This window comes from Phyllostomus discolor, chromosome 6, assembly GCF_004126475.2.
Source record: "Phyllostomus discolor isolate MPI-MPIP mPhyDis1 chromosome 6, mPhyDis1.pri.v3, whole genome shotgun sequence".
Taxonomy (NCBI): domain Eukaryota; kingdom Metazoa; phylum Chordata; class Mammalia; order Chiroptera; family Phyllostomidae; genus Phyllostomus; species Phyllostomus discolor.
This window is the reverse complement of record NC_040908.2, coordinates 170,256,231-170,281,802: the sequence shown is the minus strand read 5'-3', so window position 1 is coordinate 170,281,802 and position 25,572 is coordinate 170,256,231. Positions and strand designations below refer to the sequence as shown.

The 25,572-nt window shown below is 69.5% G+C and overlaps 2 protein-coding genes across 4 annotated transcripts; both read left to right on the top strand.

The window, feature by feature from the left end:
- Window positions 1-7,595: 7,595 nt before the first annotated feature.
- On the top strand, window positions 7,596-21,135 carry CD81 (CD81 molecule). Its single transcript, XM_028515852.2, has 8 exons — window positions 7,596-7,815; window positions 15,971-16,085; window positions 18,227-18,324; window positions 19,023-19,097; window positions 19,391-19,495; window positions 19,901-19,999; window positions 20,423-20,509; window positions 20,587-21,135. The coding sequence occupies exons 1-8, from the start codon at window positions 7,750-7,752 to the stop codon at window positions 20,647-20,649; spliced, it is 708 nt and encodes a 235-aa protein (XP_028371653.1). The 5' UTR covers window positions 7,596-7,749; the 3' UTR covers window positions 20,650-21,135.
- Window positions 21,136-22,371: 1,236 nt separating this feature from the next.
- Window positions 22,372-25,330, top strand: TSSC4 (tumor suppressing subtransferable candidate 4). 3 transcript variants are annotated; one of them, XM_036029856.1, is made up of 3 exons: window positions 22,372-22,707; window positions 23,981-24,105; window positions 24,203-25,330. In XM_036029856.1, the coding sequence occupies exon 3, from the start codon at window positions 24,225-24,227 to the stop codon at window positions 25,149-25,151; it is 927 nt and encodes a 308-aa protein (XP_035885749.1). In that variant the 5' UTR covers window positions 22,372-22,707; window positions 23,981-24,105; window positions 24,203-24,224; the 3' UTR covers window positions 25,152-25,330. The 3 variants fall into 3 exon arrangements, with proteins under 3 accessions (XP_035885749.1, XP_035885748.1, XP_028373177.1); XM_036029855.1 differs by having other exon boundaries at window positions 23,975-24,105; XM_028517376.2 differs by lacking the exon at window positions 22,372-22,707 and having other exon boundaries at window positions 23,770-24,105.
- Window positions 25,331-25,572: the final 242 nt, after the last annotated feature.

Sequence of the window (25,572 nt, the reverse complement as noted above, 5' to 3'; positions counted from 1 at the left end):
ACCGGGAGCGACCTGGGCGCCTTTCCTCTTCCGGGGCGACGCCCAGCCCGGGCCGGCCCACCCAGCCCCTGCAGTTGCAGCCGGGGCGCCACTTTCGTTTCTCCTCGAGTCCGTTTTGCCCGGTGTTTCATTTCCGTCTCATCGACTTGCTCAAATGTTGTGGTCGAGCGCTTTTTTTTCCCCCTGAGCACTCTGATTATGTAACAGCTCTGGGTTACGGGGGGTCACCCGGAACGGCCCGGGGAGCTTCCTGCCCCCTTCACCCCGTCTCCAGGAAGGCTCCTCGAGGAATCTGCTGTCTCAGCTTCCCTCCTGGGCCTTCCAGATGCTGATAGAAACCCCAAGCTAACAGGAGAACGGGGCGAGGAGCCGGCGGCCGGGGGAAGTCCCGGCACGGAGGGGACCTTTGGGTGGCCAGGGAATTCGATGAACCGGAAGGACACTGCTGGGGGGGACAGATGGGGGTCTGGGTGCAGCGCCATCCGGGCCCCCGGGACCCAGGGACCCCCGTCCGGTCCCCCGACAATTAGAGGCCCCGGCAAGGCTGCTCTAGTGCCCGCCCCAGACTGAGGGGGGTTGAAAAGCAGGAAGGCACAGATTATAACTGACAATTGGGCAGGGGGGTCCGTCCCTGTGTGCCAGCCCCGGTGGAGGGCCTGAGGCCCCGACGAGACGGGGAGGGGACAGAGACGCGGGGGCCTGGGAGCAGAAATGTCACATGGGCACTGCCTGGCTGGCTGTACGAGGGGGCTGGACCGGTGTCTGTGAGGGAAGCAGATTCTCCCCTCCTACCCCCCCACCCGACACTCCTTGACAGGAAACCGTTGATTGAACCCGATTATTTTTCAGAAACCAGGCCCAGAAAAACCCCAAACCCAAACCTTCGACCTCCTCCCTTAACAGTGTAAAGGGATCTAGATAAAGAGCCGGAAGGGAGACAGCACCCGGAGGACTGGGGTTCCCCGGGGCCGGCGCAGTCGGGGAGGGCCCAGCGCGGGTCAAAGTCCTCCCGGGCCCGTGGTCAGAGATGCACCGGCAAACATTTGCTTAACAAACGTTAACCGCTTTTCTCGCTGCCTTTGAAGTGCCTCCCTGCTCTTTGCAACCCAGACCACAGGGCACCCGCCTCCCCCTCCCCCTCCCCCCGAGATCTGAGGGCAGGCAGGAGGCAGGCAGGCAGGCAGGAGGCCAGCTCTGGCCGCGGGACGGGTGCTGGGGCCCCCATTCCTGCGGATGACCCTGAACGTACGTAGGTGATAAATGTGGTCATTTCCTTGTGGTCACCGTGCCCCCCAGTTGACCTGCGTGTTAGCCCAGGCAGGAGGACTCACACGGGAGGCAGAAACTGACTTCTCCCCCCGCACTGTCGGACCGGGGGCTGCCCCCCTGCCTTCAGCGGCGAACCCCCCGCAGGTGAACGCCCCTCCAGCGGCAGGCACGCTGATTGTGGGCCCGGAAGCTGGCCTGAGCCCCCTGGTGCGGAGTGGAAGCCGGGGAGCCGGAAGGGATGGGTCTCTGTGCCGTAGCCCCCCTCGGCTCATGGCCCAAACCCGTGTGTGCCCCCCGGTGACGACCATGGATTGGGGGATGTCTGCATGGGGGCAACCGTGCGCTCGCCAGCAGAGAGTCATCGAAACCCCCCCCCCCGCCGACTGGAGGACAGAACACACCCCCAAACCTGAACCACCCCCCACCCCGAGGCCTTGGGCGCCCTCAGAGCGGTGCTGGGCCGAGAGACGGGGCGGCTCCTGCAGGCCGTGACTGGGGAACCGGCAGGGAACCCCCCCCCCCCGGGGAGCCCCTCGGCCCCTGGACTGGCTGGGGAACCGGCAGGGAACCCCCCCCCCCCGGGGAGCCCCTCGGCCCCTGGACTGGCTCGAGACCATGGCGGTGGGGGCGGGTACCATCCCTTGGCCGGTGCCCACGCACAGCTCCCTGCTCCTCCGCTGACCACCAGAGAGCGGCTGGGGTCCGGCACGCAGCCCACGGTGGACGGCAGCCCGATCGGAAGGCCGCCCCTCGACGGACCAGAGTGAGAACAGGTCACAGCTCAGGAGCCGACCTGCACACTGTCTGCCCCACCCCCCAACGGGAGAACTGAACGTGGGGAAAGCCCCCGTGTTGGGGTGTCCCCCGACCCCTGGGCAGCGGCCAGCACGAGGGCCACAGAGTCCCAGCCTACGTGCGGGTGCCCGTGTGCGGCACGGCCCTGTGGAGGGAGGTCACCCCAGGAATTTGAAGGGTGCACTCAAGCCAGACACGTCGGGGCCCATCAGGAGAGCCCCCTTGCAGGCCGGGAGGTGACCGTCACCGACAAACTGGTCATGGGAAGACATGTCCAAGCCTGTGAGAATCCGTGAGTGTGCTGGAGCCCGCCCGGCAGCCAGGGCCAGGGAGCAGACCCTCAGCGGCCCGAGGGGGTGCTCTGGAACAGGGCGGCTGCGCGCCCTTTCGACACATCCGAATCAACGGGGGGTGGGGGGGTTACCTGGAGTCCAAGGCTGGTAGATCAGGGAGGCGGGGAAAGCAAAGCCGGGAAGCCCCCGGATTGGACAGGGGGTCAAGTGATGGACACGTGCTCCCTTTACACAGTTAGGGCGCAGGTGGGCGCAGCCAGCAGTGACCACGGAGACGGTGAGGGGCCCTGTGGCCTCCCTCTGGCGCACTCCCCTGCCCTGAGGGGTCGGGAAAAGGGGCGCTACCCTGACCCTCCGGAGGGGGGGCGTCCCAGGCGCTCACCCTCGACAGATGGGCTCAGAGGAGGCAGAGACCGTTGCCGGGGACCACTCCGCCTCCCACAGAGTTTCCTAACTTCCTTTCCCAAGATGACTTTGGCCCTTTGGGGCCCCCGTATTCATTCACACGACATTTCGGACGAGGAGCTGGGGGGGGTGGGTAGCCGGCGGGGACGTGGGCGGGGCTGCAGGTAATTCGGGGAGCGCCGGCATCACGTGACCGCACCCAGTCTCCAGCCCGAGACCCCGCCCCCTCTCCGCGCGGTCAGCTCCCAGCTCCCAGCTCCCAGCCGAGAGGGTTCGCCGGCTCCCGCCGCGCACACCTCACGCCTCCTTGGCTAAACCTGCACCCAGGTGTTCCCTCCCGTCTGCTGCCGTCCCAGCGGGGCTGTCCTCCCTGCGCCGCGTCCGTCCCCGGCTGGTGCGGGGCAGTGAAACTGGCCTCTGCGTGCTGCCCCAGCCTGCCCGTCGCCGAGCACGCCCAGCCGTGTCCCTGGGCTTTGGGTGGGGTCCCTGGGGGTTTCTGCGCGTAATACCTTGTCCCGTGCAAACGGAGAGAACTCGTGTTTTCTCCCCGGGGACGGGCGCCTTCCTATGCCTTCCTCTTGCCCACGTGCCCCGGGCCAGCACCCCCAGGACGATGCTGAGTGGGCCTTGAGGGGGCGGCCGTGCCTCGTGCCTCGTCGGGGGGCCGGTGGGACCACGTGGCCGGCGGGCGGCTATTTGTGGCTGGAAGGCGTGCCCTTCAGGGATGGGGCGCCGTGACCCCTGCGGTGACCCCGGGCTGGGTTTTGTCCCAAGCTCGTCCCGCCCCTCCTGAGACGCTCCCAGAACGCCCATCCTCCATTCGGGAGGCACGGGCGCACCTCCGCGGTCTTCAGGGCGCTCGCGTCGGCCTTTCCCAGAGAAGCGCAGCGCGGCCACCGGGGGCCTGCCTCTGCCTTTCGGCGATGCGCAGGGAGGGAGGCGGCAGGTTCTCCCTGGGCGGGTGGCGTTCTCGGCATCAGGGGCCTGTCGTTCCCGTGGTCTTGGTTGTTTCCACAGGAAACGGGGCCCGCCGGTTCCCCCAGACAGAGTGCGGCCCCGGAAGAGCGGTGGGTGAGTCACCGCCCTCAGCACCGAGCTGCCGGGGGAGCCGCTCGGTCCAGCCTGCCCCAAGGAGGCAGGGGCGCCCCGCCTCCGGTGGGGCAGACCCACTCCGGTGCCCGCACGCTCCGGCCCTCCCACGCCCCCCCCCCCACCCCGCTGCAGGTGGGGAACCGAGGAGCCAGCCCGAGGTCAGCAGGCGGGGAAGACTCGGAGCCAGACCCCGCAGGGCAGCGGGCCTGACCCAGAGGCTCCGGAGGGTGCTCCGCCCCAGCAGGGCGCGGGCATGCCCCTCCCCTCGCTCCCTGGTCCTCCAAGGCGGCCCAGCTGGGTGTTTGTCTGCGAGCCTCCTCTGGGGGGGTGGGGGGCCTGTGCCAGAGCTCCGCCGTCGGCCACAAGGGAGCCTTTCTCAGGACTCGGCCCGGGTCACAGCGGCACATGCGTCATCGGCACCTGTGATGTTCAGTGTCAGTGTGACTGGCCCCGGGGTGCCCAGGCAGAACAGCAGTGTCCAGGGGGGGTCCCCAGGTGAGGTCGGCATTTGAATGGGCCGGCTCAGGGAGCAGGCAGCCCTCCCGGGGAGGGCGTGGGGGCCCTTCCAGACCACTGAGGCCTGAGCGAAGGCGGAGGAGGGAGGAGGGAGGAATTCTCCCTTCTCCCTGCCCCACCCCTGGAGCTGGGGCACGCGCTTCTCTCCAGCCTCCCACTGAGACGCCCACCGTGGGCTCCCTGGCTCCGGGGCCTCCGGCCTGGAGCTGAACCACAGCCCACCCCCACTTCCTTCCAGGGTCTCTGGCTTACGGGTGGCAGGTGCTGGGACTTCCTGGGCTCCATGGTTGCCATGACAGTATACAGTACATAACACACACACACACACACACCTCCTGCTGGCCCCGTCTCTCCGGAGAACCCAGACGCATGCCCGGCGGGTCCCTTCAGTCTTTGCCGGGTCAGCTGGTGGGCCACAGGGCCATGCCCTTCAGAAGGGGTCCCCGAGACAGCCCGCAGGTGCCCTGACCCTTTGCCTGCGAGGGCTGGTCCCCTGGGGGGCTGAGGCAGCCCACTGCCCCTTGGGTCCCTGTTTGGTCGGGGTGGGGCAGGCCTGTGGCTCTCCTGCAAAACCCTCTCGTGGCTCCGATCGGGGTCGCAGCCAGAGGGAGCCCCACGCCGGCTTCCCCACGCCCGCCCGGCCTTGGTGTCCAGCCCTCCGTCCCTGCCTCACCCCAGCTCCCGCCCCCTGGCTTCCTCTCTGCTTCTCTGACCTGTCCCCCCTGTGCCCGGAGAGCAGGACTGGCTCCCCGAGAGCCCACTGTGGACACCTCCAAGCGCCTCCACGGGGGTGGGGGGAGTGCCCCGGTGGAGGAGACATGACGGACACCTGTCCCTGTCACCGGGGCCTAAGGCCCGTGAGGGAAGGGTCCCAGGTGACCAGGTCGCACAGCTGGCACCTGGAACAGGGCCCGGCGCATAGTGGACACACACTGAAGAGCCAGCCGCTGAGAGAAGCACAGTGGTCAGGCAGGCCCAACTGGCCGGCGCGACCCCTGGGGGGGGGACCGGGACCCAGCACACAGAGCGCCAGGCCACAGTGCGAGGCCCTGCCCTGGCCCCACTTGCTGAGGGTGGTCTCCACGTCCCCTCCCCCTTCCCCGAGGGCCCAGGAAAGGCCACTCTGAGAGAGGGTCCCCGCCACACCTTGGGCAGGAAATGTCCCGAGACTGTGGGGGGGGGGGGGCAGGGCGCCCAGCACACCTGAGAGAGCGGCTTCGGACCCCTGGCCCGCTCCGCCTCCTTTCCAATGAACAGGTCCCTGCCGACCCCCAAGGGAAGACTGACGTTACTCTTTTCCTTCCTAAAAGATTTTATTGACTTATTTTTGAAGAGAGCGGAAAGGAGGGAGAAAGAGAGGGAGAGAAACATCGATGGGAGCCCCCGACCTTTCACTCAGAGGCGGGACGATGCCCAACCCGCCAAGCCACGCAGATCAGGGCTTATGGTTCTCTCACTGCAGTGTCGCCCGGATGTGCAGCGATGTAACACCACAACACCGGGTGTCGGCGTGGGCCTGGAGCTCCGGCAGGAGTGGGCCGCTGCCGCAGACTGCAAAAGGAGCCGAGGACACTTGGGAGCTGGTGGGGAGCCGGCGGGGTGCAGAGGGCCACCATCGGGCTGCTCCACCTGGCCTGGCGGCCACTGGCCACCCACAGCGCCTCGGGTTCAAACCGCAGTGAACTGCGCCGGAAACCCCAGTTCTCGGCGTGGCGGTGCTGGCCACGTTTCCAGTGCTCGGTGGTCATTTCCGTGTTGTCGGTGGTGTATGGCCGGGCCGCCGACCGCTGTCACCAGGCAGTGTGGCCCGGCCCCCGAGCTGCAGCAGGAGTGTGGGGCTGGCCTCCTGCAGGAAACACACAGAATCAGGAGGTTCTCCTGTGGTTGGCGTGGGCTTCCTGGGCACTCCGCACTCGCCCAGGGGACGCCCCGGCAGCGCCCTTTCCGAACAGACTTCTCTGATGGCAGCTGGGACACGGGCTCAGCTGCCTGGAATCGCGCCCCAGCACCCTCAGCAGAGGCCCACCGACCCTCAGCCTCGCCACCCACCCAGCTGCCCCTCCTGGCAGCAGTGTGAACAGAGCACTCTGCTCTCCTGGCTCAGCCTTCGCTGGAACATCATCACCTCTTCCAGGGAGCCTCCTTGGGTTAGTCCGAGGTGCCCGAGGGAGGGCTGGGGGAGTGTGGAGAGCAGGACAGCAGAATGGTGCTGGGCTGGTCAAGATAACAGAGTCCATAAAAACAAAGTGGAGTCCCCGTGCCAACCAAGACGGCTGTCCGTCAGCCACGAGTCTGTGGGTCCAGAGGGAAACGGACCCAAGGCCCACACCTAAGACATCCATCGCACACGTGACCAGAACAGGCGTGTCTCCGCAGAGCGGGCTCCCAGGGCGATTGCCCACGTGCCACCAGGGGTGCCAAGGCACCCACTTATCAAGAGACCCAGGAGCGTGGAGTCCACCACTTTCAAGGCATCCCGGAGGCAGGCTGCTGAGCCCCACGCCCCAGAGGCTGCTGAGCCCCACGCTGGTCTCCCTCCGCCTCAGCTGCCCGAGGCTCTGCCTGCCGGCCGGAGGACTTCACCTGCCCTACTGCCCGCCTGGCTCCGGAGACCCTTCCTTGCGGGAGGCTGCCGGACCGCAGACTGCGGTTCTGGGACTCGGTCCGTTACATCACCAGTAACATCACCAGTTCTCTCGTGTGACGTTGCTGCCGCCCGTTTCTGAGCGGTCGGTATGGTCAGGAGGTGAGTATGGGTGAGGGTTAGATCTGCATTCATAAAAACTGGTGACCTTGCGTCCAGAAAGCCCGACTGGACGGCACAGTCACCTGTGTCGGCGCCCTGTTATCCTCCCCCCCCCCCTCTGCTGGTGTCCCCAGTAGAACCGTGGTCGCTAAGGCCGTCATCAGCCGTCGAGCGGGAGGAAAGACTGTCTTGAACAAACGCTGCGACAGGGAGAGATGGAAAGGTTCTTCCCTGGGCTTCCTGGCTGCCGGCCTGTCCCGGGGCCCGCTCCCGTGGGGGCTCGGAGGGCGCCCAGCACAGCGCGCCGGGGCCCGGGGTCCTGGCAGCCTCAAGACCTCCAGGCGCGTCTGCGGTGCCGCAGGGTGGCCGCGCGACCGCCCGCGGCCGGGCCCGGGGCGGGGCCTCCCGGGGGCGGGGCCTCGGCGCCATATAAATAGCGCGCTGGCGCGCGCTTCCCATCAGAGAGCGAGCGCGCAGCGGCTGCAGCGGCGACCTCGCGCGTCCAGGAGCCCCGCGCCTCCCGCGTCCCTCGGCTGCCGCCCGAGCTCCCGGCTGCTCGCCAGGCCCCCGAGACCCAGCGCCCCGCCGCCCAGGACCGGCCCGCGCCCCGCAGGCCCCGCCGCCCGCGCCGCCATGGGGGTGGAGGGATGCACCAAGTGCATCAAGTACCTGCTCTTCGTCTTCAATTTCGTCTTCTGGGTGAGCCCCGGCCGGCCGTGGGGGGGAAGCGGGGAGGGGCGCCCTCGGAGCCCGCAGGCCGCGCGCTCCGCTAGGCCGCTCCGAGGGGGCGCAGTCGAGCCGCCAAGTTGTGGGGCCACCTGTGCGTGCCGGGCGCGGGGCGGGGGGTCCTAGGGGGGCAGGCCGCGGCGTGGAGGTCGTCCGGGCTGCCGCGCTCCTTGACGACGGGGGACTGCGGGGCCTGCGAGCCTGGTTTGGGGGCCTGTGGTCGTCGGGACCCGGAGCTCTGCGGCCGGACCGGGGCGTTTCGGGGCCTCGGGTCTGTTCCCGCTTAGTGATGGCGGAGGGTGCGGTGGGTGTGGGCTCGGAGCCTCCTACCCATCCCACTCGACCTGCTGGCTGCTGCTTCTGGGACCACCCCGCCTCCCGGGGACGGGATGGGGGGGCTCGGGGGCGGGGCTCCCGGCGTCCCGCCCCCATGAGCTCATCTGGGCCGCCGCCCCTGGGTGGGCGGCCTAGTCCTGTGGGGGGTGCACTCTTGGTCTGAGTGGGACCGTCTTGGGGACCGTCCAGCCCACTGTTGGCCCAGTCCAACTCACCCCGCAGTCAGCTCTCGCCACCCTGGGGATCCTTTGCGGGGTGTGTGCATGTGGGTGGGGGGGGATCCGGGCTTACAGGGCCTGGCTGTGGCCTGTGTGCTGGGCTGTTGGCACCCCGGTGGCCCCAGTGTGAGGGAGCCAGTCCCCTGCCCTCCTCACCCAGACTAGGGTTCCAGCCCGGCCTCGCCCTGGGGAGCAGCCGTGGCCCTTCCACTTGGCACCGGGCAGGTGTCCCCGAGCCCCGGGGGCCTGAGTCTGGCCTTGGGCGTCCACTGTGGGAAGAAGCGCCGGCCAGACGGTCGTGTCTGGGGGCACAGGGTCCCCCAGCTGCCAGCCAGAGAGTGTGTTTCCTGACCTGGGTCCTGACTGCTGGGCAGTGGGTGGGGGGGGTACTTTGTTTTCACTTCCTGTCAGTGTTGGGCTGGGGAGGAAGTGGAGGGACTGGGAGTGGTGGGTGGGCACCCTCTCATGACCATGCCCTGCCCCCTCCCCCCGGCCCGGCCCCTGGGCACCCTCCCAGGCAGGCCCCTCCGTGCTGCCCTGCTGCCCCGGGGCTGCTCACCCCTCCTCACGTAGGACCAGGATGCCCGTGGGTGGACGGTGCATTTCTCAAGTGGACCGTAGCAGGGCGAACTTTTAAAATGGCCCCTGGAGCGAGTACGCGGGTGGGGACAGCTGCTCTGCGTCCGGACAGCCCGGCCCTGGGCGGCTCCCAGGCAGCGAGGGGTCGGGCGGGAGGGCCCGATGGACCGCACTCCAGTGGGGGTGGCCCGTCACCCTGGGGGTGGACCCGGCGTGCCCCAGGCTGCGGCCGGGGCCTTTGCTGAAGGCGTGGTGTCGGCGTGGACTCAGCGTGGGCCTGCTTCGGCCCTGGCGAGCAGCAGGGGTCAGGGGGGCTCCCAGACGCCCCTCCGTGGCCCCCGAACCCGGGTGGGAGGATGGGCGCTCTGTCTGGGAAGGGGAGGGCGGGCGGCTCGGGAAGGGGACTTCTCCCAGAGAGTGTCGGCACTGTGTCCCCCTCCCTCCTCCCGCCTGCCCCGTGGGGGGTGGTCTCCAGGGTGCCCGCCCCCTGCGGAGCTCCGCTGGGCGAGGCTGGTAGTTTCCCGGGACAGCGAGGGCGGAGGCCGCCGCCTCCTCCCAGGGGGCATTCTTTACTGAGACTTAAGGAAATGTGTCCAAGGCCGCTCCCCTCCTGGGCCCGCCCAGCTACTGAGCGCCCTGTCTGTTCCCAGCCCTGTCTGTTCCCAGTCGCTGCCCTGGCCCACGGTCACTGCGGCCCCACCCGCCCGCCCTGGGTCACCCCTGGGGGGGATGCAGAGTGGAGCCGTGTGGACCTGGGTGGAGACCCCACCCCACGGCTCTGGTCCTGGGCCTCAGCTTCCTTTCCTGGAAAGTGGGCTCTGGGAGCCCTGTCTCCTGGAGTCCTTGGTGAATGAGCTGCCCCAAAGAGGCCTGGGGGAGTGGGGGGCGGGGCTCAGGAAATGGAGGAGGGGCCTGGGGCAGGGTCTTCAGGCCCTGGGTGGAGGGCGGCTCCGGGGCCTCAGCTGAGGGCCTGGGCCGCAGTGCAGGTGAGGGTGCTGCGAGAGCCGAGGGAAGAGCGTGGTGATGAGTGTCTGGGTGCTGAGCGGGTCAGAGTTCCGTTTCAGAGAGCAAGGAGGCTCCCCGGCATGCCTGCCCAGCCCCCTGCGCGCCCACGCCGGGGCACACGCCTGCGGAGACCCTGGCCCCAGGTGGCGCACCTGAGGCACCGCCAACCAGCTCAGAGGCTCCCTGGCCAGCCAGGTGTTGGGCTGGGAGGCAGGGACAGGGCGGGAGGCCCGGCATCAGCCCCACCGGAGCTGGGGACACTGCCAGGCAGCGGTGGAAATCCTGCCCATCGGCAAGGCCAGGAGCATCGTCCTGGCGGAGGCGGCTGGAACCTGAGCTCCCTGCCGGGGCAGATCGGGGCAGCGGGGCTCCCGTCCCTGCCCACCTCCCCTCCCCACCCCGCAGTGGGCCGTCTGCTGCAGGCCCCGGCCCCCCCCCCCTGGAGACAGGCATGCTGGAGCCCTCCCCTTGGGCACTGCCCCGAGAGCCCTGGGGTGCCCCTGGGCCTTGCAGGGAGAGGAGCGGTGAGCGTCCGGCCTGGGACTGGACGTTCCGTGCCTAATGCAACCGGTGGCTGCCTTCCAGAGGCCGGGCGGCCAGACCTGGCGCAGGGGGAGCCTGCTAACTGGCATTTAATTTTCGCTTCCAGACGGCACATGCCTGTCTGTCACTTAGCGGCTCTGTCGCCTCCCGTCCCTGAGAGGGGAGGTGGCCCTGGAAGGCTCTGGCGGTGGGGGGTGGGGGGTGTGGGTTTCCTGTGCCCTGGTTTCGGCTGGCGGGCGGGCCATCAGGCGAGTGCACCCCCAGTGCCCCCAGGCGTCCGGCCGTGGGGCTGTGCGGGTGCAGAGAGGAGGTCCCTGGGCTGGTGGGGGGTGGGTCTCAGCGAGGGGGTCTGCGCAGCAAGGGGCCGTCCCCACAGGGCCCCCAGCACCACCCCGACCGGCTCTGCTCCGGCCGCCGGGGTCAGCGCCATCTCCTCCTCTCGCCCGGCTCTCCCCGGTACTCCGGCCCCGGCCTCCCTCCCCGAAGCGGGACAGGGAACGAACTGGGTCAGGGAATCAATAAGGATTATAGTCCAGGAGCCCAGCGTGGGGGCAGGGAGGGGGGGCAGCCCAGGGGCTGCTGTCCTGGCCCGGCACCCTGGGGCCCCCAGCCAGACACCGCATGGCTGGGTGGCTGTCAGCCCTGGAGAAGGGCCGCACAGGACACCAGGCTCTCCTGGAGTCGTCCTGGTCCCCTTCTCCTGCTCCTGAGGCGTCCCGAGGGTCCAGCAGAACGTGGTGGGAGCCCACACGCTTCCAGAGGCTTCCAGACTTCTGGGTCCTCCCCCCGCACATACACACTTTGTACTCCAGAGCCCCCAGGTGGGCCCTCAGATGGGGGGCCGGCGGGGCAGCTCCCACCCGAGCGGACAGGGCCCCGAAACAGGTGGGGGGCCCGGTGAGCGGAGGACACCTGCCCTCGTCCCCGGAGCCGGCGCCACGTCTGCCTTTGGGAGTCGGGGGCGCGACCTGGTCGCTGTCGAGAAGGCGCAGGGTGGGAAGCCAGGGCTGGCCCACCACTCGGGGCTCCCCCGGCGCCCAGGTGAGCCTCGGGGCCCTGCCTGACGGCGCCTCGTGAGCTGTCTCACCTGTGCTGCCGCCTGTGGGAGGCGTTGAGGTCGGTTCTACGCCGTGACCGACCGCCAGCTCCTGGCGGCGGGCGTGCAGGCCCAGGCCGAGCCCCCGGGGGGGTAGACACTCGGGCCGCAGCCATCGGGGAGAGGACCCTGGGCCGGTCTGCGGCACCCCACCTGCGGCAGCTCTGCTCACCACGCCAGGGGCTCGGCCCCCCGCCCTGGAGACGGACAGCCTTTGCCTCTGTCCTCAGCACGGCCACGGCTCTGCTCCCCAGAAGGAGCCGTCCCCTCCCTCCGGCACCCGGCACGGGGCCCGGCCACCCCTCTTGCCTTGTCCTGGGGCCTGGCCGTTAGCACCTTCTCTGGCGGGTCCCTGGGACCTCTGTGTCCACGTGCCCCCAGCAGGGCCTGAAGGGGCGGATTGGGGCCGCCCGCAGCGAACACCTTTCAGCCCGTGGGGTGGGTGTGGGCCGGGGGAGCAGGCCATTCCTGGCCCCCCTGCCTGTGGCGTGGGTGGCAGACTCAGGGCCCCAGGTCCTGTCCCCTGCACCCTGAGAGGGGCTGGGGTCCTCAGGGACCTGCACACGTTTGTTGGTGGAAAGCGGCACTTGGGTCCCCTAGCTGGCGGTGCCCCCGAGGGCCCAGGCCTCGCCCCTGGCCCCCACACGGACTCGGAGAGGCCTGGCTGGGTGGCTTCCTGAGGCCGAAGGGCAAGAGGGGGCGAGGGACATTCCGGCTTCCTGCCCGGTACCCCTGCTCCTCCCCAGACTCATGCTTCCTGCCCCCCCACCCTGACTCCTGGGGGCTGCTGCCCACAGCCGGGGCGCCTGAGGGGGCCCTGGGTCACCCAGGGAGCGGTCTGGCCCTGCCCGCCCCCCACAGGGGGCAAAGGCGAGGGTCAGCCTGCAAGGTCCCCCTCTTCCCCCACCGGCCCTCCTCCATCCCCCTTCCCATCCGGGAAGCGTCCCTGCCGCAGCCGACCCATTCCAGCGCCTGCAGGGGCATGTCCGGCCTCACTTCCTGCCTCTGGCCTTCTGGCCCTGACCCTGCTGGGCACGGTCTCCCGGCGCCCGGGGCCTCCCCGTGGCCACTTGCCCAGGTAGCGTGCACACCCCTTGCTGGGGTGCGTCCCGGGGTGCTGGCCCGAGGGTGGGCGGTCCGCCCCATTCCCAGGAGAGCTGCTCTCCCAAGGGTGTCAGCCCCCGGGGGCCGGGCCGGAGACCAGCTGGCTGCCCTCTGCAGGGAGCTCCCCCACCGCCGTGGAATGCGTGGGCAGGACTCCGGGCGACGGCTGTGCCCGCCTGCCCGGTGGGGCGTGGGCAGCCCCTCCTGTCTGGGTCCTTGCAGAGGGCGGGGCCGCCAGCCGGGCACCGGCCCCTTGGGGACCCAGAGGAAACAGCACCCCTAAAAGCCTGCGGCTCAGAAGTTCAGTGGCCAGGTTTGGGGGTGGAGTTTTCTAAGTTTTATTGTATATCGACGACACAGCTGAGACGTACCCCGTGTGAGGTGTTAAGATAGGAGGACGCCTGTGAGGCCGTCCCTCCGCTGGCGACCGTGGGCACCCTGCCCACGCCCCGAAGGGTCCTTGGGCCTGTGACCCTCCTGCCCCCCGCCCCCACCGCCGTGGTTTCTGCCTGCGAGGCTGTTGGGTTTCCTACTGTGCGGCTTCCTCTGCGGAACCCGCTGGTGTCAGCCAGGTGTGGCCTCCCCGAGTCCTTTCGCCTGCGGGCGGGGAACCACAGCGGGCCTGCGCCCGGGTCAGCTTTGTTCACGTACCCGGTCCCCTGTGTGTGGGGGGGGGGGGGGCGGGTCCCAGCTTCGGGCTGTTTCCTGGAACCCCCCGGGGACAGATGTCTTGGGAGAAACCTGGGGGGATTCCCTGCATCGAGGGTGCAGCTTTAGCTTCTGCACTGCACCCCTCCCCCTCGGCAGCCCTGGGCTGGTCCCCGTCACGGGGCCCCTCTCGGGGGGCAGGGCAGGCCCCCCCGAGGCCGGTCTGCGGGTCCCCAGGGACTGGCGGCGATGCCGAGCGGCTCCTCACTCGCCCACTTGCCCTCCTGTCTCCGCCCTGACATGTCCATTCCCATCTTCTGTCTGTTTGGAAAATTGGGCTGTTTCCTTCTGAGTTTTGGAAGTTCTTCGTGAACTTTGGGTACACGTCATTTCTCAGCCGTGTGCCTGGGAGCAGGCTTCTCCGGGGTGTGCTGTTTCGGGGCCCCGCCCACCCTCCCTCTCTACCTCGCTCTGTGCGGTGGCGGGCCTTGCAGGCCGGGGCGGGGGGGGGGGGGGTGCCGGGGGGAACCCAGGGAGGGGGCACTTTGTCCAGGCTCCCCCTGCCCTGGAGGCAGGGTGGGGGTCCCCGGCATCCAGAGGAGCCTTCCCCAACCTGTGACGGGGTTGGGGGGGGGTGGATGAGGGCCCTGTGGTCCCACCAGGAGCACTGCGGGTGGGGGTCCTGTGTTCCCAGGCTTGGCTCGGCCCCCCCCCCCCCCCCCCCCCCCCCCCGCTCCTGGGATGAGGGGCTGCCGCGCCGCCCAGGGAAGGTGGCAGGCGGGCCCAGCCCCAGCCGGGCGCCACTCCACACTCTGCCTCGGGGACTCAGAGGCCCAGTTGGAAGGGCTCCCTGCCCCTCCCGCCCTGTCCGGGGGGCCCCTCCACGGAGCTGTCTCTCTCTGGACCACGGTTTCGAAATGGAGAAGTGAGGTTTCCAAGCCAGAGTTGCCACGGCAACCCCCAGCCTCCCTGGAACCGCAGCTGGCAGCCAGCTCCGCGCAGCGAGGTCTCTGGGGCACCTGCCCTGCCGTGTCCCTCGGGCCCTCCGGCTTCCTCTTGGGGCGCCAGGCGCCAGAGAGTGGGGACGAGGTGCTGGGTGCCCGGGGCCGTGCCCTTGGCGCATGCAGCAGGCGGGGCCGGCGAGCCCCCAGAGGGGCCCTCGGCTGGCAGGGGCACAGGGGGACCCGGAAGGATGGGGAGGGCTTCACAACCGCCGCCGCCTCTCCCCGGCCAGACTAGGACCCCCTGGGCTCTGGGGGGAGGGGCGGAGGGCCCAGGCCCCAGCCAGTGAGGGTAGAGGGCGCCGGGACCTCTAGGGTGACGGCGGCTTCCCTTTGGGGTGGGAGCCCAGTTGCTGTGGGTGCTGGTGTACACCCGGCCCACAGCCCCTCCCCGCCCTTTTCGCTGCTGCCTCAGTGCCACCTGCCTGGGAGTCCCCAGGGCTGCTTGGGGCTTTCCTCCGGGTCCGGGTGGCTCCCGGTGCTGGGCCTGAGCCCCACACGGGAACATGTGCCCCCACCCCCCACCATCGCCCCCTGCGGCCCCTCTCCCCGGCTGTGGCACCGTTTCTCCAGGTGTGTTCTGGGTTTCTCTTCCCCATCGGACATGCAGCTGTGGGTCTGCAGGGTCGGTGTCAGGAGGCGGGGGGCGGGGGCAGGGGGACCTGGGGGCCTTCTGACCCGCCCCGGATGCGGCTCCGGGAGCAGAGGCCCCCTCGTGGGCACCCAGGGCCTGGGGAGCCCGAGGAGCAGCCCGGGCACGGAAGGCAGCAGGGTGCTGGCTGGCTTGCCTGCCCGGGGTGCTCAGGTGTTGGGGCAGGCTCGGGCCTGGCCGGACCTGGTCCAGGCTCATCAGGCTCCGTGAGGGGCCGTCCTTCCTGCGCCGGCGGCCCGGGGCAGCCTCCCGCCGGCCTGGCCGCCTATTCTGAGCGCGGTGACTTCCTTCCTCAGGCAGCGGCTGCCCTGCCAGGGCGGACACGGCTTTGTCCCCCCTCTGCCCGCCCCCCACCCCCGCCCAGTGGCCCCGCCTCCTCTGCACTGGTCCCCACCAGCCCTGCCCTGCCCGGTGCTGTGCCATCCCCACCCCCCCTCCTGGCAGCAACCTCGGAGCCCCTGCCACAGGGTTCCCAGGGCTGCTCAGGGTCTGCCGTGGCTTCTGGCCAGATTCGGCAAATAGAAAACCGGCACATCCCCTTGAACTTGAGCTTCAGGCACACAACAAGCACGCTTCCGGCATAAAGTGCGCCCCGTGCTGCGTGTGGGACACCCTGGTGCCCGAGGCACATTTGTTTGTCCGAAATGCGGGTTCCGCCCGGCCTCCCGCACCTGCCCGGCCCCCTGTCCTGGAGTCTTGGACTCCAGGTCCAAGTGGCGGGTGGGGCCCGGCAGCCTGGCCCCTGGCAGCCGCAGGGTCCCCCCAACCTGGGTGCTCCCGGGGCACCTCCGCCACCGGGGCAGCAGAGCAGACCTCTGGGGGCGGCGGGCAGCCCTCGGGCCATGGACGGGCGGAGGGGAGGCCCGCCGCCCTGCCCTGTGCCGTGGCTCGTCCTGGCACCGCGGTGCTCCGTGCCGTGGGTGACTCTCGCCTGTTCTCTCCCCAGCTGGCCGGAGGCGTGATCCTGGGCGTGGCCCTGTGGCTCCGCCATGACCCCCAGACCACCAACCTGCTCTACCTGGAGCTCGGAGACAAGCCTGCACCCAACACCTTCTACGTCGGTGAGTTCGCGTCAGCGTGGGGCTGGGGGCTGGCGGGACGGCTCACCAGGGGGTCCGTGAGCTCAGTGAGGCCACAGACAGGCGGTCGGGGGGCTTCCACGAGGAAGTGGGACCCGAGTGGGCTGGCTGTGCACCTGGGTATGGTATCGGCCACGGGGGTGGGGGAACTCCTTGGGGCTATGGGGTCAGGTCAGCCTGCGGGAGGCCCTGGGGCCTGGGTAGGTAGTCCAGCACCTGGCTCCTGCGGCAAGCTGGCAGTGTGAAGGGGTGTGGCTTGTTGCCCGCCCCCCCCCCCCCGCCTCTGGGGGGCGGAGCCAGGGCCGGAGGGCGGCAGCTGAGTGGGGGAGCTGTGTCAGGCTGCGGGTATTTTGGGGATGGCACTGGGGGTGGGTGGGGCCGGATGCCTGGGCAGCCAGGCCAGCAGCTGAGGCTGCGGGAGTGTGACCAGAGTCTCGGGGCAAGGGGACTCGGGCCCCAGGAGGGAGGGTGGGCCCCCGGGGGCTCTGGCCACCCACAGCCACACCTCACTGCCTCCGAGGCTGCCGGTCAGCCCCCAGGACACCAGCTGTGCCCCTGGGCGTCTGTCAGGCTGGCGGGATGGGGTTCCTGTGCCCAGCCGCGCCCCCCCCCCCCCCCCCAGGGCAGGGGGACCCGGGAGGAGGAGCAAGGGGAGGAGGGTTGGCTGCACAGAGCAGCAGCCTCCCTGGGGCAGGTCCCAGCCAGCAGAGGCGGGCCGGCCTGGCACTCTGGCGGCAGGAGCAAGCCGTTTCTTCTGCCCTTTAAAGGAACGGGCCCTGGGCCCGCCCCCGGGGCCCACCTAAGGGGAGGGGCTGAGCGAGGAGGGGGCGGGGCCTGAGGCTGGCCTGGCTGCGGAGGGACACTGCTCCCGGCTCCGGACTAGGGCTGGGCGGGGGCCACCACGGGCGGCCGGGCTCCGGCCGTGGCACCTGCAGGTGTGCAGCATGCTGAAGCTCACGTGGCCACACAGGGGCGGGTCCTCACGAGTGGGACTGTCAGGGCCCGAGCGGAGGGAGACGGGCCTGAGGGCTGTGCCCCATGGGCGGGGCCCGAGGGTGGGCATGGCAGGAAGTGTCCCTTCAGCCAGGTCTGCTCTGTGCCACCCGAGGCTTTCGGGCCTTCACCGAGCTTGGCAGAGGGTCCTGAAATGCCAGGCCCCCTTCCCTGGGGCTGGCCTGGTGTCGGGGTGAGGGGGCACTCGGCACCAGGAGCTGAGAGCCAGATTCCCAGCTCTGGAGGAGCGGGGGGCTGCCAGAGGCGTGGGGGATGGGGCGGCTGCTGGAGGGATGCACAGGGCCCCTCTCCTGGGACAAGGGCACCGGGAAGGGCGGCCTGGCCAGGCCAGAGCCTGGGCCCTCGGCGTCTCCTCTCCCCGGGCGGCCCCTCTGCCTCCTCAGGGACGTGTGTCCAGCCTGGTGGGTGTCTGGGCAGGTCGGGAGGACAAAGCGACCCCCGCGTGCCATCGCCATCCTCAACTGTCCCCGAAGCCCTGCTGCCACACGCCACCCTGGCAGTGGGACCGGCCCCCCAGCCCCCAGCCTCTGGGCCGCCTGGTGCCGGGGGCTCCACCCCCAGAGCGCGGCCTGGGGAGCGGAGCAGAGCTGAGCCTCTGAGTGCCAGTCCAAGGAGCCGCTCAGAGTGGCCAGTCTGATCGCTGCCCACAAGTGGGTGCTGCGTGCCGCTGGCAGGGGGACGGCAGGGAGTGCCCCGGGACCCCTAGGCTGCTGCCCTCCGCCCCAGCCCAACAGCTGGGCCTTCGCCTCCTCCGTGGCACCAACACGGGGTGGTCCTTCCCGGCCCACCACGTCCCAAAGGCTTGTGGGAAGCAAAGTGGGGCAGTTTGGAGCAATGAACCAGGGAGAGACAGTCCCTGCAGAGCTCTGACCCCACCCCCCGTTCTTTGAGCACCTGCCAGAGTGCCATTGGGTGCCCCGACGAGAGAGAGGAAACCGAGGCACCGGGGGAACTCCCTATGCCCTCCGGCGTCCGGCCCCTCCTTGGGCGGCGGTGTGCGCGTGCGCGCATGCGGCTGGCTGGGGCGGGGCCTGGGGTCTGGGGCGGGGCATGGCCCCGGATGCCCCGGGCCGTGGTCACTGAGGTGTCGCGGCCCCTCCCCCCTGCAGGCATCTACATCCTCATCGCCGTGGGCGCCGTGATGATGTTCGTCGGCTTCCTGGGCTGCTACGGGGCCATTCAGGAGTCGCAGTGCCTGCTGGGGACGGTAGGTCCTGGCAGGGCAGACCCGGGGCTCGCGCACCCCTACAGCTGGTCGGCCCCCCTGGGGAGGGGTCACAGCAGCCGGGAGACCTTCCCGGGATGTCCACCTCCCTGCTTGGTCCTTCCATGCGGTGGGTTGCTGCTGTGTCCAGGACCCGAGTCCAAGTTCCAAAGTGGCTTTTTTTGTCTTTTTTAAAAGCCCCAGGTGGAATAAATTAGGGAGTGAGTCCCAGCCCCACGTGTCCCTGATGTGCCCCTACGCACGTGACGGTGGAGCCTGGCTGTGGCGTGCGGGGCCTGGCCACCCGGGAGGCGTGGGCTGTGGGAGCCTATGCCAGTGTTCCTGTGGGGACACCCACGGTGACACTGAGGCACCCCCAGTGGCCCCCTTGCCACCTGCTGAGCTCCGGCCGCAGCCTCCCTCTTTGCCGCTCTGCCCTGCAGCGCTCGGGCCCAGGGGACGATGGGAAGTCAGGCTGGGTCCTGGGCTCTGTGCCTTTTGGCTCCATGTGGCTCATCCCAGGTGGGGGGTGTGGGTGGGAGGGAACCGCCAGCCACCCCCACACACTGGTTGGTCACTTGAGGCACTGGTGGTCTGTGGAAGTCGGGCCCTACACTGTCCCCCCGGCCGGCTGTCTCCGGCCCGCTCTGACCTCTTCTTTCTGTGCTCCCTGCGTGCCGGGCCTGGGGCGGCCTCTCCAGTTCTTCACCTGCCTGGTGATCCTCTTTGCCTGCGAAGTGGCCGCCGGCATCTGGGGCTTTGTCAACAAGGACCAGGTGAGCCTGGGTCCCCGGGGAGGGCCAGCCCCAGCGTGGGGCGGGGAGGGGAGCACGCGCTGCTCATTTCGGGGGGACAGGTCAGGCTGCGGAGTGCGCTTTGGGGCTCCTGGGGCCTGCCTGGTGGGAAGGCCACGGAGGTCTTTCCGGAGGCGGTGGCCCGGGGGCCAAGCTCGGGGCGCTGGGGATGGGAAGGCTGGGCCTGCCCTGGAAGCCACCGTTGTCCTGGAGAGCCTGGTGACGGCACGCCCCCCGGGACCGGCCCTCACTCGGTGGGCCGGGTCCCTCCCCAGATCGCCAAGGACGTGAAGCAGTTCTACGACCAGGCGCTGCAGCAGGCCGTGATGGACGACGACGCCAACAATGCCAAGGCTGTGGTGAAGACCTTCCACGAGACGGTGAGGGGCCGGGGCGGCGGGTGTGCTGGGGGCGGGCCCGGGGCGGGGCCTGGCTGCTGCTCGGTGCGGCCTGAGCTCAGAGCGCAGGAGCGGGAGGGGGCCTGGCAGCACGGCGCAGGTGCAGGAGGGGGGCCTGCTCCTCAAAGGCCCTGGGGCCCCTCTGGGACACGTGGGCCCCTGGGGGAGCCAGATGGGCCGGCCCAGCCGGCCAGGGTACGGGGCTCTCTGAGCAGCACGGCTCAGCAGGAGGAAGGGAACCAGGAGCGACCTTCCCAGCCCGGACCCCATGTCAGGGCAGCCGCAGGGGCCTGTGGAGCTTGCTGGACATGTGTCCTAGGCCGCCTGCCCTCAGGCCATCTCCCTCCCGTGCACGGGGCTGACAGTGCATGCCCTCTGTCTTTGCAGCTCAGCTGCTGTGGCTCCAACGCGTTGACGACGCTGACCACCTCATTGTTCAAGAACAACCTGTGTCCCTCCGGCAACAGCTTCTTCAACAACTTGAAGGTGCGTGGCGGTGGGCGGGGCTTTCCAGGGTGGGCGGGCCCAGCCCTCCTCCCTCCACAGGTCCTGGGTAGTGGCCTGCTGCCCAGGGGCTCTGACTGGCACCAGCAGGCATGCTGGGTGGTGCCATGGCCTGAGTCGGGGTGCTGTGCCCAGGAGCCTGGTTCCCGATGGGACAGCTCTCTGGGTCTGGCTGCCAGTGGGCGCGGCAGGCACCCCCACCTCCCAGGTCAGGGCCTATCTGGTGCTCAGTGGTCTCTGGGCACGTAGCATGCTCCTCGGTCCTGTGTGCGTTTTCACATGGGTGTCAGATGAACCCCGGCAGAGACTGAACCCCAACAGAGACTGGGCCCCGGGTACCCCTCTTCTTCGGGCGGCGGGGACTGGTACCAGCACCCCCGACCACCCGCTGGCCGTGCCCTGCAGGAGGACTGCCACCAGAAGATCGATGACCTCTTCTCCGGGAAGCTGTACCTCATCGGCATCGCGGCCATCGTGGTTGCTGTGATCATGGTGAGTGGGCCGGGCGGGGGTGGGGGGGCGCCCCCGTGAGCCTCCGGGCGCTGACGGCCGCCCGCCCCTCCCCGCAGATCTTCGAGATGATCCTGAGCATGGTGCTGTGCTGCGGCATCCGGAACAGCTCGGTGTACTGAGGCCCCGCCGCGCGCGCATGCGCCGCCGGACCCCCGCCTGGGGCGCTGGCTCGCTTGCGCGAAGACCGGAAATCCCGCCTGTGTATATAACTTTTCTGGTATTACTCTGCTACACTTATTAACCTTGTTACTTTTGAGGTTTTGCTTTTGTCCTGAAGTTCCCCCATTACCTTTGGGGGCTGACGCCACCTGTGGGTGGCATGCGAGTATGGGCCCTGGGGACTGCAGGGCGGGGTCCCCTCTGCTTCTGCGGCCGCCTGGGGGACCTGAGGCGGCTCTCTAGGAACCTCCCGCCCGCGCGCCAGACCCTGTGGACCACAAGGCGCACGCCTTTTTTTAATCCTTGTCCCGTCCCGCCACCTGCCTCTAGAGCCGGGCCTGTGAGCAGCCTCACGCCTTCATTGCACCTGTCCTTTCTAACACCTCCCCTTTCATTGTAATTACATCTTGAAAATCATTCAATAAAGAAGGAAAAACCAGGCATGCCGAGAAACCGTCGGTCCCCACCTGTGCCTCGGCGTTTGAGGCCCAGGCAGCGGCTCTGCGGGGCAGCACTGCCCAGCCCAGGTGGGCTGCCTGCCCTGTCGGAGGGCAGTGATGGAGTCCCCCGGGAGCACTCAGTGTGGAGCATGCTCCTCTGGGGCGGGGGGGGGGGGGGGGGGGGGGGGGGGCCTGCGCCTCTGAAAGCGTCCGCCCCCCAGCTTCGCTCCCACTCCTGCTCCTACACACTCCTGCCTGAAGGGGGCAGGAGGGGCCGGGGCAGAAAGCACGGTGGTGGTGCAGGACGCGCTGGAGGTGGCCTTCTGCATGGCTCGCCTTCCTCCCTGCCAAGAGACTGCTCCTCTGCAAAGGGTGGTGGCTGCCCCTCCCTAGCGTCTCCTCCCTGCTCCCTGGGCGGCTCCTGCCAAGCTGTACCTCCCAGGGCTGGGGGGGGAGTTTCAGCCAGTGCCCGGTGAAGTGCGCCCCGCCAGCTGGGACTTAGGCCCAGCCTCCTCTTGCATCAGGCCACTGCCCCCCTGGGGAATGCTGGGTGATGCCACCGGGAGCCTCCTGCAGGCACCGACCTGTGTGTGCACATTAAATTGACCCCCTGAGGCCGCAAGGGCCCCCTGGGGGAGCAGACTTTGGGAACTAACCCCAGCCCTGCGATGGGGGGGTCAGGGAGTCTGATCAGGTGTGCCCCCCCACAGCCTGCTCCGGGGCCGGTCTTTGGAGACAGGATGACCCCAGGGACCTCCTCCCGACCTCCCCCATGCTCAAGGGCCTGGAGACATCCTGCAATGTGACAAACACTACGGCGTTATTGCTTGGGGCTCAGCGGAGGGCCTGGGGGGCTTAGGAATGAGATGTTCCCAGGCTGCAGGGAAGCACAGGCCCGAACCCTGGGTTCCCCGAGCCCCCCGGGACGGCAGGTTTGGGAGAGGGAGCGGGCGAGATCTGGCCGTCCAGCAGGCCAGGGCCGATCCACATGGACTTGGTGGGCATGGAGCGGCCCCGCGGGGAAGGTCTGCCCTCCGCTTCCGGGCGGCAGTACTCCCGAGCTGGGTACCAGGCTGCGCCCTGGTCAGCCCCGACTGGCTCAGTGATGGAGACGCGCGTTCAATTACGCGCCCCCTACATTCCAAAGACCCGGGAGGGGAACGGTGGCCGCTTCCGCCCAGGACCGGAAGTGCTAAACGCACTTCCGTTCCGAGGGGCAGCTGTCCTCACAGCTTCCAGCAGGGGGCGCTGGGGCCTCCGGAACGAAGCCCTGACCATTGGCTCCTGCGCGTTCTGGGAGTCGCAGTCCCGTCTCCCCCACCCTCAGTCCCCCTTAGTCAATTCCGGGCTTTTTTCGAGAAGCAGTGCCGCCATTTCCGGGGAGGGGAAGTTGCGAAGAGGGCGCACGCGCAAGGGTAACACGTCCCGATAGGCCTCGGAAGTCGCGGCCCGGCGCCTTGTGGGAGATGTAGTTCTTCAGGCGCGGCAGCCGCGGCGCTCGGCCGAGGGCGGACTCGGTTTCCCAGAGGGCCGAGCGTGACGCAAGATGGAGGCGGCCAGGCAGCAGTAATCCGGCAGGTTTGTGTGCCGGGAGCACGGCGGGGCCGGCTGGTCGCGCCTTGGGGAGCCCTCCGTGCACATTCTAGTGCCCCCACCTGCTCTGTGTCTCCGGTGCCTCGAGCCCTGGCCTCTGGGACCGTGGCCTCTCGCTTGACGTGGCCCCCGAGACCCAGACCCCGACGGGAAGAGCTTGCTGGGCCCGGGCGAGGCTCTGGGCACTTTCGGTGCAGAAAGTCAGGCTCTGCTTCCAAGCGGGAGCAGAGCTGAAGGAGGCTGGGGGCCCCGCTCCCTGGGGTCTGGCCTGCCCGTACCCTCGGAGTACCCCCGTCCCCAGCCCGCAGCCTGGACGAAGACTTGCCCTGTTCTGAGTTAGGGTTAGCCCCCTTCTGGGGCTCTGTCCCCGTCTTCCCCCCAGAATGTCCCACGGATCAGGCTGCTGCTCCCTGGCGGCGCCGCCGGCGGTGTGGTGAACAGGAGTGTGAGACCCCAGCTTTGCCTCAACACGCTGTGCCAGGGGCAGATGCCGCCCCGCTGGCCCCGCCAGCTCCGGCCGACACCGCAGGGTGTGCCTTGCGCCGCCCTTCACTCCTGAAGGTGTGCCTTGGTTTGGGGAGCCGAGCCCCAGGAGGATGGAGGTCTGGCCTGTGTTTGACTTGTGTAGGGCACCTAGAGGCCGCTCCCCGGATCTCCCTGGCCTGGGCGCTGGGGGCTCGGCGGGTAGGTAGCTGAGAGCAGTGCAGAAGGGGGAGGCTGGGCTGTCCTCCCGGCCTGGCCGCACTTGACCAGCAGACGCCTGTGGGCAGCGCGTCTGCACTCAGTGGGGGAAGGTGGGGGTGTGGGGAGGGCTGTGGAAGTGCCCTTGGAAGTCGCCCCAGGTGGCGACTGACCCCTGTGTTCCCTGAGGGCCTGACCCTCAGGTGCCCGGGACTGGCCTGCAGACCCCTTGGGAGCTCCCAGGGCATCTCCCGGCAAACAGGAGTGAACCTTCCCGCAGGCCGGGCGGGTGCCCCTGGCTCCCTGGAGCGCTCATCACACACCACGGGCCTCACCGAGCAGCCTGCGGTGGCCCCACCTGGCCAGTGTGTGGAGCTAGGGCGGCTCAGGCCCTGGGCGGGCCCCATCGTCTGCTGGCCCTGTAGGTGCCCCGTTTAGACCCCACTTGACAGGATTGTTGGGACTGAGGGGACGAGTCAAGGGACCCGCCCCCAGCTTGTGCTGCTCCCTGGGCCATGCCACCACCTGCTGTCTGGTCTGACGGTCTGCTGTCCCTCCCTGCCTCCCTCAGCTACAGTGAGCCGCTGAGCAGAGCCGTGCTGGGACCTCTGGGCCGAGGCCACCGGCCAACCTCTGCCACCCGCGCCCACGCTCTGCCCGCCTGCAGTCAGGCCTCGGCACTGGCGTCCGGCTCACAGGAAGGTGAGGAGAGGGCTTGCGGGGGAGGGTGGGCGCCAGGGCAGGGGCCTTGATCTTGTGCCGTCCTCAGAAATAAACTTCAGGGGCTGTTTTGGTCTAGGTGCGCTGCGGCCGGGGGACCCATGGCCGAGGTGGGCGCAGGCGAGCCGGCCCCTGGCTTGGAGCTAGAGCAAGGGACGGAGCGGGACGCCCTGCCTTCCGACACCGTCTCCCTCAGCGACTCGGACTCCGACCTCAGCCTGCCCGGCGGTGCCGAGCTGGAGGCCCTGTCCCCCGGGAAGCCGCTGGAGGAGGCCCAGGGGGACTCGGACCCGGAGGAGGCCCCCTCGCCGCCGAGGGGCCCACCCGCAGCCACAGTGCAGCCCTTCCACCTGCGGGGCACAAGCAGCAGCTTCTCCCAGCGCAGCCACAGCATCTTCGACCAGCTGGAGGGCGCGGCCGGGCGGGCCCCAGCCCCAGCGCTCCCCACGGGCGGCCACGGGGGCTTCAAGCGGCCCTTGGCGCCCTCGAGCCAGCCTCCAGCTAAGTGCCCGGGCAGAGCCGGGCAGACCCCGGTCCCGCCGAGGGTGCCCCCCGTCCCCGACTATGTGGCCCACCCTGAGCGCTGGACCAAGTACAGCCTGGAGGACGTGGCCGAGGCCAGTGAGCAGAGCAACCGGGCCGCCGCCCTGGACTTCCTGGGCCCCCAGAGCCTGGACGCCCCCGGCGACTATGCGCCCTCCTTCAACCAGGACCCCTCCAGCTGCGGGGAGGGGAGGGTCGTCTTCACCAAACCAGCCCGAGCCGCCGAGGCCAGACCTGAGAGGAAGCAGGGCCTGAGGAAGGCGGGGGAGCCAGGCGGGGGCGGGGGCTCTGTGCAGCTGGCCCACCTGGCCAGGCCCGGGAGCCCGGGGGCCGAGGAGTGCGGCGGCCCACACGGGGGCCTGCAGGTGGTGGGCCCGCCCAAGGAGGGCGCCCCCCACGGGGCAGCGGTGGCCTTCCAGGGCAGCAGGAAGCGGAGCAGAGACCACTTCCGGAACAAGAGCGGCAGCCCGGGGGCCGAGGCCTGATCGGAGGGACTGCCCACCCCCTCGGGCGGGGGGGCTGGTGGGCTGCCTCGGGCGGCGCCCGTAGCCCTGGCTGGGCCGCAGGCTGTGGTCTTCAGAGCCGAGACCTTGCCAGGGGGACAGTGGTGGCCCTGGCCCACTGGACGCCCTTGGGGAACAGTAAAGGTTTTGGGCATTCCTCAGGCTCAGCGTCTCTGTGCGAACCGACCCCCCCACACCCACGACCGGTGTGGCTGGAGCCCTGACTGTCCGGCCCACCCAACTGACCGCCTGTTCCCACCCGTGGCAGCTTTTCCCGAGAGGACCGAGGGGACCCGCCTCCGTCCAGGGCAGGGGGTGGAAGGAAGCAGTACAGGCCTCCTCCAGGGGGGAGCTCGTGGCCTCGGGCGCCTGGCCTGTGTGCCCAGAGGCCTCGGACCGTGGG